At 42.4% G+C, this 12,127-nt stretch overlaps 1 protein-coding gene across 3 annotated transcripts in view; it reads right to left on the reverse strand.

Annotated features, from left to right (window-relative positions):
- Positions 1–6,348, reverse strand: part of HPGD (15-hydroxyprostaglandin dehydrogenase) — a 28,178-nt gene extending 21,830 nt beyond the window's left edge. For all 3 annotated transcript variants that reach the window (XM_036889184.2, XM_036889186.2, XM_036889185.2), the window contains exons 1-3: positions 6,193–6,348; positions 5,641–5,764; positions 2,415–2,521 (exon numbers count right to left, since the gene is read on the reverse strand). In XM_036889184.2, the coding sequence (XP_036745079.1) occupies positions 2,415–2,521; positions 5,641–5,764; positions 6,193–6,285 (324 nt within the window). In that variant the 5' untranslated portion in view covers positions 6,286–6,348. The remainder of the gene's footprint in view (positions 1–2,414; positions 2,522–5,640; positions 5,765–6,192) is intronic.
- Positions 6,349–12,127: the final 5,779 nt, after the last annotated feature.

Raw genomic sequence — 12,127 nt, forward strand, 5'->3', positions numbered from 1 at the left:
TGTACACACACACACACACACACACACGCACACACACACACACACACACATTTACTCTGGCAACCAAAAGATGTAAAGAAGTATGGTTCATAAGCAAGTCAGAAGTAATCACCTAAGACTAATAAACTGTAGTTTTATACCAGTAGAAGAAAACTAAAGCTATCCAATGGAATTAAAGTAAATAATGGAAAAAGAATAAAAGCAAAAAGAAAACTCAGTAAACATAAAATATAAACTGAAGTGGAAGAAATAAATCCTAATAGACTCACAAAAATAAATATAAATGGCTTAAATTCACAAATATAAAAGTGGATGTTCCCAGCTGTGATTTAAAAGATCTTACAGGAGACTGCCAGCAAGAGACAAATTTAACAAAAAAAGGTTACTTATATTTTCCAAATAAAGTGATATAAAAATGCATACATAGACAAAGGTGAACCAGAAGAAAGATAGGGTACCAATTTTATACCTGGAAATACAGAATGGATCAAAAACATCACAGATTGCAAATGGGGGAACAACTTAAAAAAAAATCAAAGATCAATATAATTATAATCACCAGCAATTTATGCTTCAAATATTAGAAGTTTAGAATACAGAGTACAAACTGACAAAAATACTGAAGGAGACAGGCAATCTGACATTTGTGATTTTAGATCTGACTACATTGTGTTCAAAAACTGACAGATCAAAAAGGTAAAAGCAAAGAATAATTGACATCCAAACCAAATAGACATTTTTTAACAAAACAAACTTACAGATACAAATATAAAATTAAGTTACATATTCATTAAGCAAATTCAATGGTGTATTAAATGTTGCTGCACCATGATAAAGATTTAGCCTCAAGACTTAAGTATGATTAATGGAAAAGCATTTCATTTTATTTCACTACATTACAAGCTTAAAGTAGGAGAAAAATCATAAAATTGCCTCAACTCAGGAAATGCAGTTTTCAGGTCTCTAAGTGCACACACACACACACACATGCACATCCCAGAAGCATTTTGAAGGAAACTTGACAAATAGGTTCTAAAGTAATTTTAAAATATAATGAGAATACTTGAGAAAATTTTTAGAAGAACTGGAAGGAGGGTGTTTGTACTTTAAAATAGTACTTCTGGTTGTTGGTTAAAGAGTTGCTAAAACCCATCTGTCAAGTCTGAAGAGCAGCCCTGTACCCTTCTCAAAGCGGTGCTTACAGATTTACCTCTTTTGTGAGGCAGAGAATTAATCCCATCGAGCTACTGCAGCTCAATTACTCATGGGACTGTTCATTCAAGTCAAACATTTGCCTAAGCACTATCTTCAAGATACTGTGTCGATTACTGGGAGAGCAACAGAGAAACACCTACCACAGTTCCTGTTTTTAAGGAGTTTATAATCTCATAGGAGGAAATCATGAGGTAGGGGCCAGTCCCTGTGTGCTTGTTCACACACGAGTGGCCCCTCTGTACCTTCACGTGCCTGGTCTGCAAGATGGGTCAGAAGGGCCTTAACCAAGACAGGGGGAGCCTGTGCACAGCCTGGCTCTCATGTTTTGCTTCAGCTAAGGTTTGAGTTTTACTGAACCCATGTGTTTATAAAATGGGATAACCATTGTGATACAATGGATAAAAAATATGTTTTATTTCCTAATTCTACATTTTTGAAATCTAAGTAAAAAGTGACTAATCATCCAGCATCATGGAAATTACAAACATGCCACACACCGACTTCGAGGATAAAAATCTTCATAATTGCCAAGTCCCACAGTCATGTTAACCTTGTTTTCTATGTATTCCTGGAATTAAACTGATTTTTTTTAATAAATATATTAAGCCAGGGATTGGCAATTTTTCCTTTGTAAAGAGTCAGAGAGTAAATATTTTAGGCACCACCCATCATAGCCAATTGCTCGTAATTTTTGTTACAATTATTCAACTCTGCCACCTTTGCATGAAAGTACCCACAGACAATATGTAAATAGGTGACTGTGGCTGCATTCCAATAAAACTTTATAGAAACTGAAATTTGAATTTCTTATATTCATGTATTTCATATTCTTCTTTTTACATTTTTCAACCACTAAAAAAGGTAAAACCTATTTTTCACTTGCAGGTCATACAAAAACAGGCGGTAGTGTAGTGTGGCCAGTGGTCATAATTTGTCAACTCCTAGGTTATGCAATAAACTATGTTTTTATTTTTTTGCATTTTCCTTCAATATTTTAAAACAGATTTATTTTCATGACTAAAAGTCTCAACTGTCCTCCCATTTGTAAAAGGAATTGATTTTTTCTAGCTTTCTGTAACTTCCTTTTTCTTATACTGCAGGTCATCGTATTGTTTTCATGAATATAAGAACCTTTTTTCCTTTAAAAACTTCATTGCATTAAATAATATTAGGCAATAAACATGGCTTACATCACTTACCAGATTAATCTGCAGAGTTTTTTCCCAGTTTTTCTCATTATTCACTCCAGCATTATTGACCAAAATGTCCAATCTTCCAAAGTAGTCTACAACTTTTCTGAAAGTATCTAATTTTAAAAAAACCATGACATTATAGATACATTTTTATTTTCCATATATACATTTAAATCATATCCTATGTTCAGAAATAAATTTTTATTTACCCACCCTCCTAGTGGAAATTACACTGTTAGACAGTAACTTGATACTTGGCTTCTCTAAGTGCGGTTTGTGAGCCAGCACCGTGAGCATTACCTGGGAACTCGTAGGAAATGCAGGCAGCAGCCACCACAGACCCACTGAGTCAGAATCTTAAGAGGATGCGTTTGCACATTAAAGTTCTGTAAGCAATAGCTTAATGGGATCAATTTTAGAGAACTGAGGACCCTGAATTAAGAACTCTTGGAAGTCAGTTGGGGCAGCCAGCATATCTCTGTCCCTAAGTTATTGAAGCTTGGTGGCTGAGATGATCACAAACATCCCTTGTAAATAAGCCATATGATCTTCATAAAGAGTTAGATTAAATACAAGTCTTCTTGTGTATTCAGACTCATTATGATCATTGCAGGGAGTTTTGACATCCAACTAAGTAAAAGTCTTCTCATTTGGCTGATTTTATTTGATTACTGTAACTTCACTATTTACTATTTCACTTTCTTCTCTTTCTCACTATTGTTGCTACTTTGTATTGCTAGTCTGTATAAAAATTATGTTCAACCTGGGTAAAGTTTGTGTAGATTCTGAGACCTGAGAGTCATTCATTTACATTGTCCAACTACATGTCCTGTCCTTGCAGAGCCCCCTGAGCCAGTTCATATGAGGCTTTGGCACTCTGGAATGAGAAGCATTTTATTTCTCAAAGCAGCCTTTGACATAGTTCTTTTGATTGTAACTGTCTCCCTTTCACCACTGGTTCTACTTCTGTTACTTGAGATTATAGTAACAATGGCGGTGGTTTTTCCAAATGACAGAAATGTGTTCTGTGTTCTCAACTCTTGGTGTCAGCATATGAGTTTCTAGAAAACAGGAGATCCACACAAAATCAGTTCTGATTGGAATAAAGTTACAGAATTATCAACAACCATCAGTCATCATGAAGAGGGCAGGGATTAATCAGCTCCCAGAGAGATGAATTACTATGCAAGTTAATTGTCAAAAACATTGCAAAGACTTTCTGACATGTACCCTTTACAGTACCCTTTACCATAATGGAATGGAAAACAACAAAAGAAAAATTGTTTACTTTTTCGTGGAATTTTTTAGCTGCTTAAGATCTCAAATTGACTCAAGAGAATGTTCTCTAGTATAAACCATGTAAGGAATACTACTTTTTTTGTTGTTTTTGCATTCCATTCTAAGTATGTTCTATTTCTCAGAATTCCACATCCACCTTATAGGAAATTAGGTGATTAAATATGTACATATGTGAAGAAGCGGTTATGTTTCTTCACATAAGGCAGAATTGCTGCTTCACCTCTCCCTCCTCATTCCGGTCTCCACGTGTCCTCATATTCCGCCCTCAGCAATGAGTAGCGTGCGACCTTCTTTCTGCCATACCCCTGAGTTTGGGGCTCAAGTGGCTTACGATCTAGGTCTTGCTGACATTTATATGCTGTGGCACTCTTTATAATTTATGTAAACCCTCCGTGTTACATTATTTTATTTGTAAGATGAGTCATATCAGATTATCTCCCAGAATCTCTCACCTCTGTATTTTTATGCTACCAATGAAGTCTCCCTTGGGCACATGTCCAAACCATTTCCAAAGCTGTAGGCAGCATTAAATCCTGAAATTGCAAGAGCCAAAGCCACATTTCCCCCACATGCAAATAAATGCTGATGTCCAAGACAACACGAGGATTTCTCATGACCAACGTGCCTCCTCCTGGTCACTCTGTGTGTGTCTGAGTTCCCTCCTCCCAATCACTTATCCTTAAGGAATGTGTTCACAGCCAAGGCACTGATTTTAAATACTGGGAAGCAAAACAATTAAGGTTAAATGTCACATGTTAAAGTATGCAAATTCAGGCAGAACTAGTTTTCAGATGATCTAGACTCTGTTCCCTATTCCATCAGCATGTATGTTATGACATGGCTTTATTCTTGATTCAAAATATCATGCACAATCAACAAACCTTTATCCTCTGGCAAAATATGTTCTGCCAGCACTGTTTCGAGATCTCTTCTACCCATGCTTACAAGCCAAGTTGTAGGTCTTAATTTGCAGTTTCAGGTTTTGATGACATAATTTCCTTTAAAACAATTTCCTTTAACTATAGGGGAACCCTCCTGTCTAACCTACCACTCTATTTTTCACTCTAACAGAATACCCCAACACTTTCAAAGAAAGTCACACTTCCGTGTTCCTTTAAGAACAGAAGTACTAGAGAAACTTTTATGAAAACTTTTCAGTCCCTTGATTAAAGATGTGCCTAACTATTCATTCAGTCTTTCAAGAAAACTGTGAAATACAAATATTATTTTCCATTTTTTTTTCCCAGAACAAAAAGTCTTTTTCGTGCAAATCTACCGGGCCTCTTTACATACGCCCAAATCTGTTAGTTGTCTACACCAATATTGTCCTTGCTAGTTTCCAGGTAGATGGGTCTATTTTAAGTGGGTAGACGGAAACAGGAAAGCACTGAGGAAAATCTGAGAGAAACTTCTCTCCTGCAGTTCTAACACCGCAGTACAGCTATTGCTATTTTTAAAGTCCCCTTTCACAGGGGGGAAAACCGGACCGAACATGTGGTGGAAGGCATCTAGCATGTCTGTGGTGACGGCCTTTCATCCTGCGTCCTATCACACTTGAAAGAGAAGCACTGCGCACTGGACTGTCACTGGACTTGGGGTCTTTCTGGAAGCTGTTTTCCACAGTCCCACAGCCCACCCCAACTTGCCAGGTTCCATCAGTAGCTTCAATCCTTTGCTGTCTTTGGCTACACAAAGGAATTTTGACTACATTTTGTGCTGCCAAATGACTAAAATAAAAGGATTTCTCAAGCACTCTTGGCTTCCCCTTTAGTTCTTGCCGCTGTTGGGATGAGAGTAGGAAACAACAGACCAAGCCGTCTTTTGGAGCCTCAAGGTAGCCAGCCGCCCTCCCAGAGGTGGCCGGCTCTCCTGCCCAGGCTGCCTTCAGGTTGGTTGCCTTTCCAAAGCGCGTTGATGGATTGATGTCCCTTACCTCTCAGTTGTTCCTGGTCAGCCACATCGCACTGGATAAAGAGAGTCTTCTGAGGCTCATACTGCGCATCCAGGGCAGCCTTGCACTGTACACCTGCCTCCAGATTCCAGTCCACCAGTGCTACCTGCAGACGAGGGGACAGGAGTCGAGATGCGAGGCAGTGGACCGGGCAGACAGACGCGCAGGAAATACACAGCAGCACGCTGCTATCCTGGGCTGGCACGGCGCGGTCCAAGTTCGGATTCTCTCCCCGCAGCTTTGGAGGTCTGCCCGCCACCGCCGGCCTCCGCAGCTTTTGCAAGGGGCAAGGTGTGTGCCCAGGGCGCAGCCTGCGCGTGTCCCCGAGCCCTGCAGGTTGGGGCGAGCCTGGGGGCGCAGTCTGCCGTTGTCCCCGAGCCCTGCGGCTGGGGAAGAGCCGGGGGCGCAGCCTGCGCGTGTCCCCGAGTCCTGCAAGCTGGGGGCGAGCCGGGGGCGCAGCCTGCCCGAGTGTCCGGGCCCTGCGGCAGGGGAAGAGCCGGGGGCGGGCGCACGGTCCCGGGCTGGCGCGCTTACCTTGGCGCCGTTGCGCAGCAGCACCTCCGCAAAGGCTCGGCCGATGCCCTGCGCCGCGCCGGTCACCAGCGCCACTTTGCCGTTCACGTGCATGGCGGCCGCTGCTGGCGGTGGGCGGCGCGCGCCCCGTGCGGCCGCGGCTTTTATGGCCCCGCGCGTGCGGCCCGCCGGGCGCCGCCGCCAGTGGGCGGGGAGGGAGCCGTGGCCGCGCGGAGGGCCGCCGCCGCCACCTGGCCGCACGGAGGGCGCCGCGCGGGGCCACCTGCCGACCTGCACACGCGGGGAGGCTGCTCGTGGGGGGGGGACCGCCCTGCAGGGCCTGCAGACCCCCAGCCCCGACGGCAGGAGGCGGGGCCAGGCCTAGGCGCTCGGTTCCCCCTCGCTCCCCCACGCCCGACCCTCCCGTGCGCCCCGCTCTAAAAATAAAAATAAAAACAAGCAAGCAAAACTGTGGGATGTGGCTCTTTTGTCTCAATCCAAGTGTTTGCCTGAATTCCCATTTGGTGACTTTTGGGGCCCGGCTGGGGAGCAGGGGTGATCAACACCATTGTTTTTGTTTGTTTGTTTGTTTTACCGAGCTGTGTTTTTGACAAACTCATACAGATATTGGAGATGAGACGTGAACCCCGCTCTGCAGGGAAACCCCGAATCATACCACTTCCAGGCTGGTCCTTTACTGGCACTTAACGTTTCAAATCAGTGTCAATTGTGTGTCATTCCGAGCGGTTCTCAAGAACTGTCGTCGTTTCCTTGCGCAGGACTTGCAGAGCCAGGCCGCCTCCGTGGGCCTCCTGCCCGTCAATCACACCAGCCTCGGAGGCCGGGGTTAAGCGCGGGGGCAGAGGTAGGGGTCCCCCCGGGAACCTGGGCACAGCTGAGAGGCATTCAGTGGGAGCTACTCCCCTGAGTCCGCCCCCGTCACCCCCACCGCCCGCAGGCTCCGGTTTTAATTCCCTAAGCTTACTACCTGTGTGGCACTTATTTTCTTGAGCAAAGAAATCTAAACCGTTGGGGAGCTGGGGAGCTGGTAGAAGGCTGACACTCACAGCAGAATGAATCCTCTGCGCACGTCTTTGCTGCTGACTGAGGGGGTCACAGGGAGGGTGACTGGATCAGCATTAAAAGGCGTGTTTGGGGGGCTTTGTAGAACACCTGCAGTAAACCACTGAAGCAGAAGTGTACAAAATTGATTTGAGATTGGGTCTTGAAAACATGTTGAGGAATTAAGACAGGGTGAGAGATATTCATGTTCTGATAATGAAATCATAAGATGAAGCATTTAAGTTGAAAGATCATATTGAAAGAGAACAGCAGAAGACAGAGACCAAAGGAGAAACAAAAATCCCTGCAGGTACGCACAGAGCACTGGAAGAAAAGGGACAGTTTCTCTACCAGGAAAGAAGTAACAAAGAAAGAGAGGAAACCCGTGGAATGAGGGGAACATGGGAGAGAAATGTGTCGCAGCCATCGGGGGGGAAGTGGTTTCAAGAAGAAAAGACGAGTTAATAACGCGAAGTGCTCCGGTGACTCAAGGGAAGGAAGACTGGAGATACTTTGAATTTTTCAGGACAATAATTAGTGTGAGCACATGGAAAGGGCACTGAAACCAGGTGGCTGAAGTCTAAGGAGCAAATGTCTGGTGGGAAGATCGATGGTCAGGAGCTCAAGACATCATGACACAGAAAGAAACAGGACAGTAGTTGCAAAAATTAGAGAGCAACTAAGTTTTTGTTCTAAGAAGGGATGGGAGGACTGATTCAGCTTCAGAGGCCAGGAGGCAACGAGAGACCAGAACAGGCAGCGGTCTGGGGGCGGGTGGGCGAGACAGCAGAGGGGCAGCTTTGGGTTTAGACTATTCGGGTTGGAGCTGACGTCTGCTGCCGGCCAGAAGTGTGACCCTGGGCACAACTCTGTGGGCCTCAGATTCCACATTAATCAAGTAGTAGTTCCTGGAAGAACTGGATGAAAATGAAACGAGGTGACGCATATGAAGCACTGTTACAGCACCTGCCACAGAGTAATAACACAATAAATGTTGTTCTAACTAATTATTTTTGGTTTATTAATTGATACATGGGAGAAAGAGAGAAATGTGAGGAAAAGGATTTTTTAGTACATAGGCAGGACTGGGACCCAGGGCACAGTTAGGATTTCTCCGTCTCTTCCTTCCCAGCTTCCCCTGCCCCTGCCTTTGTTCAGATCCTCATGCCTTCTCCCCTGAAAGATGCAGCAGGTAGCTTCCTGAATTTTTCTTTGCTCCAAGATCCCTAAATCCAATCCGGTTTCCACACTCCTCCCAGTAAAAGTTCTAAAACATAGGCCTGACTGTGTTTAGACATTCTAATTTTCAAAATCCTTTAAAATATCCCAAACTCAAAGGCATTGCAGGGGAAGCATTCCGTGACCCAGATCTGTCTCATGGCTCCTCTTTGCCATCTAGGGAGCAGTGCCAGTTAAAACCAATGCCACCCTCCAGGCTTCAGGCCTCTGCTCTCCTGAGCGAGCTTCTCCGTCCCACCTTCTCCCTTGTCTGCCACCTCAGCCATGAACACTCTGCAGGACAGTGACTGTCTTCAAGGAGAGCTGCACCTTTCTCTCTGGGAATCTCTAGCATGGAGCACAGAGCTGCCCAAAGTGTATGCTCATACATGTTGTATGAAGAAAAGTACAGATAAATATGAGATACGTGTTCGTGAGAAGATTAAAAGTTTGAACTGGATGGGAAGATTTCCCACATACTGTGACTATCTTTTGACACAAAAGTAAGATTGGAAAAAAAATTGATACAGCATTTTTGAAGAAGGATGTTTTGACATTTTATCATACTTTATATTAAATGTATATTTTGTCTGAAAAAAAGATATAGGACATTATGTATAGTGTATATTCTAAAACCAAAAATGTGTTCTTTACCCAATAAACACATCCTCCACTCCCCTGTAGTTTTTGACATATATTTCTCAGCTTCTATGTTTATAGCATTATTATTGTCATTTACATTATTAGCTTTATAATTCTATCATCAGTGTAATTCATGTAATCAGAAACATGATTCTTAGCTAAAACTAAGCTAAATCAGAAACAAACCATCATACATATAATTTCGTGAAAACAATCCTACTTCTAGGTTATATTTCATTTAGTTGTTTTGGACAGAGTTCTCATAAAACAAAAACAAATAAAATTATGAAAAATTAAAAGTCAAATTGAAAGAGATGATTCTTCCCTCAATGAAGTTGCAGGCATTGACCATTGAATGTTTATTCAGGGACAGGCATTCCATCAAGGCTCACAGCATAACTGCTGTGATCAGTGGGTCTGGGACTGAATCCAGCCCCATCACATACTAGCTGCAAGTTACTTACCTTCTCTAAATATCAGCTCCTCATCAGTTAAACCAGGATAGATTATAGTTTCTGTTTTGTAAAATGGTTGTGAAAACTACACTGCGATAAAAAAATTCAAGGCAGGTCTTACATCAGTGACTGGCACATAGCAAATGGCATGGAAATGTCATTATCACTAAGTACTATCTTATATCATTGCATTTACTATTAACATAGTTATTATTGTGGTTATTTACCAATGAGGAAAACAGGTTTGAGTTCATTAGGCAATTTGGCCAAAGTCACTTATCTCAAAAACTGAAGATGGTGGCTTTGAGTCAAGAGATGGCTGACTCCTACATGGAACTACATTTTTTTTTTATTAAGCTTTTTATTTTGAGATAATGTAGTTGAACAGGACTTCTAGCCATAATAGTATAGTGATTTCTTTAAATTCAAAATAGACTTGAATTCAGACCAGGATTCCTTGATCAAATATATATTTTCTTACACACAACCTAGTCTTTGCTGGCTCAGTTCTGACCTATTAAGACAAGCCAGTCTTAACTTGATTTTCCTTCATCCTGTGCCCAGGTATGAGCAGACACCCCCATATGCACTTAGTCACAGGCCCAGCTCAGACAGAAGCCAATTAGTCACCTGATAGATATAAGCTTATCTAATTTTTAAAGGGTGTCATGTAACTCAGGACAGAACTAGGCCTTTTCTTTTTTGAAACCGAAGTCCTATTGACATAAACCAGTGAATACTGGGATCAAGTATTCTTGTCTTGGCTTAACCTCCACAAGCTACAATAGAGGAGCTGTTTTTGAATATCTACTGTGTTCTTGTTCTTTCTGTGTGTTACCTCATTTGATCCTGTTTCTAATCCTGCACTGTAAATATCATTCCCTTTGTTTTACGGATGGTGAAGCTGAGGCTCGTGGAAGACAAGATGTGTCCCAAGGTCACACCCTCAAATTTAGCTGCAAACCTGGGCTCCAGCCTATCACGTAGCTCCAAAACCTTTATTCCCTCTCCGGCACTCAGCTGTCTTAGACAGATGCATGTGCAAATGCAGGCTCTTCCTGTTTGCTAACTACATGAATCTTGAGCTGATTAACAACTAGGTTAACATGTAGGTCCAAAAAAATTATACTTAAGTTATTGTCATCGGCTTGGAACTATATTATATTTATGTACTGACTTTTTCAATATGGCCTAAACATTGTAAGTTAAGTGACTTACAAATTATCGAGTACATTTCACGAATGTTCTCCCATTGATCAGGGAACATGCTATAACTTCTGGAGTAATATTTGATTAAAGCAGCCTTTTATCCTTTCACTTTTACTCACAAAGGCCAGAAACAGTCAGGAAAGTCAGGCAAAGTATATTTTCCCAGATGTCCCCTTTTAAAAAAAGTTGTCATTTGTTATGTTTTTTTTTTAAGTGTATTTGGACATATCTAGAAAACTATGAGGATTTTCGACTGTATGCTGGCACTGAAGTTGTCTTTTCAAGACTTTCACTTTTGTGTGAATATGCTGGCTTGCTTTCACTCTGCTTTGGCATTTAGTTTTCCTAATTGCTGTTGACCTTTTAAACTTACAAGGTGAGACCTTTCATCATGCTTGTAAATAATCGGCTAATGACAGAAACGTTCCTACTGATAGGCCTTTTGGGTTTTAACAGTAACAAAGCGAGTAACCCGGGGATCTTGTGGAATTAGGAGTGACGGTCTGGCTCAGAGAAAGCCTGAGAAAGAGGACAGAAATACAGGGACAAAGACTGAGAGAGGAACGAAGGAAGGGAGAGAAACATCAGCCCGGGGTTCCCCGAACAGGTGTCTCAGCCTCTCCCTTGGGAGTCACGTCCTTCCGTCCTGGCGCACACGCACCATCCAGGACGGGCACTTCACAATCATGACAGAAATGGCCGGGGCCTGGCTGGGTAGTTGGATAAGATCTATGTCCTCCCATGACTCTCTTGAAGAGAAACTCAGTTTTTGCAGCATCCTGTGGAGGCAATTGCACTATTTGTAAACTTCTTTAGGACCAGATGCTTTGTAAATTCACGTGATGCGGGTTTGGGAGGCAGTCCAGACTTCAATAAAGGAAAGAAGAAGAAAGGATATCTCTTTCCCCTATGTTTCTTGTCTCTTTATTAGTATTCTCATCTTCTTTACATAAACTGAAATGGAAGTTCACAAATTCAGTTTCTTCTAGATCTCAATGTTATGAGTGAATTTAGGCAAAATAAACAGATTCCCTATTTTGCATTGGCAGTTTCTTTCCTTTCTCCCTCTGAAGCAAATGTTCTGCCAGATACCATTTAAATTAGATGCTGGGCATTGAGTCCCTGTATGTTAGCTGGTGCTGAGTACCAAGATTTTCCTGGACTGGCTTTTAGGAAGAAAAATGGGAAGGGGACAGTTTTCCTAAATGGAAAGAGCAGTAGACGTGGGTCCCAGCTAACCACTTACCAGCCGTGTAACCAGGAAAGTGATTGAATCTCTCTCTGGTCAATGGTATAAAATTTGAGATGAGGGTAATAATTTTTATAACAATGTGAATAGGAAGGTTAAGTGACAAGACGGGAGTGGAGGC

The sequence above is a fragment of the Manis pentadactyla genome, chromosome 1, assembly GCF_030020395.1.
Source record: "Manis pentadactyla isolate mManPen7 chromosome 1, mManPen7.hap1, whole genome shotgun sequence".
Lineage (NCBI taxonomy): Eukaryota > Metazoa > Chordata > Mammalia > Pholidota > Manidae > Manis > Manis pentadactyla.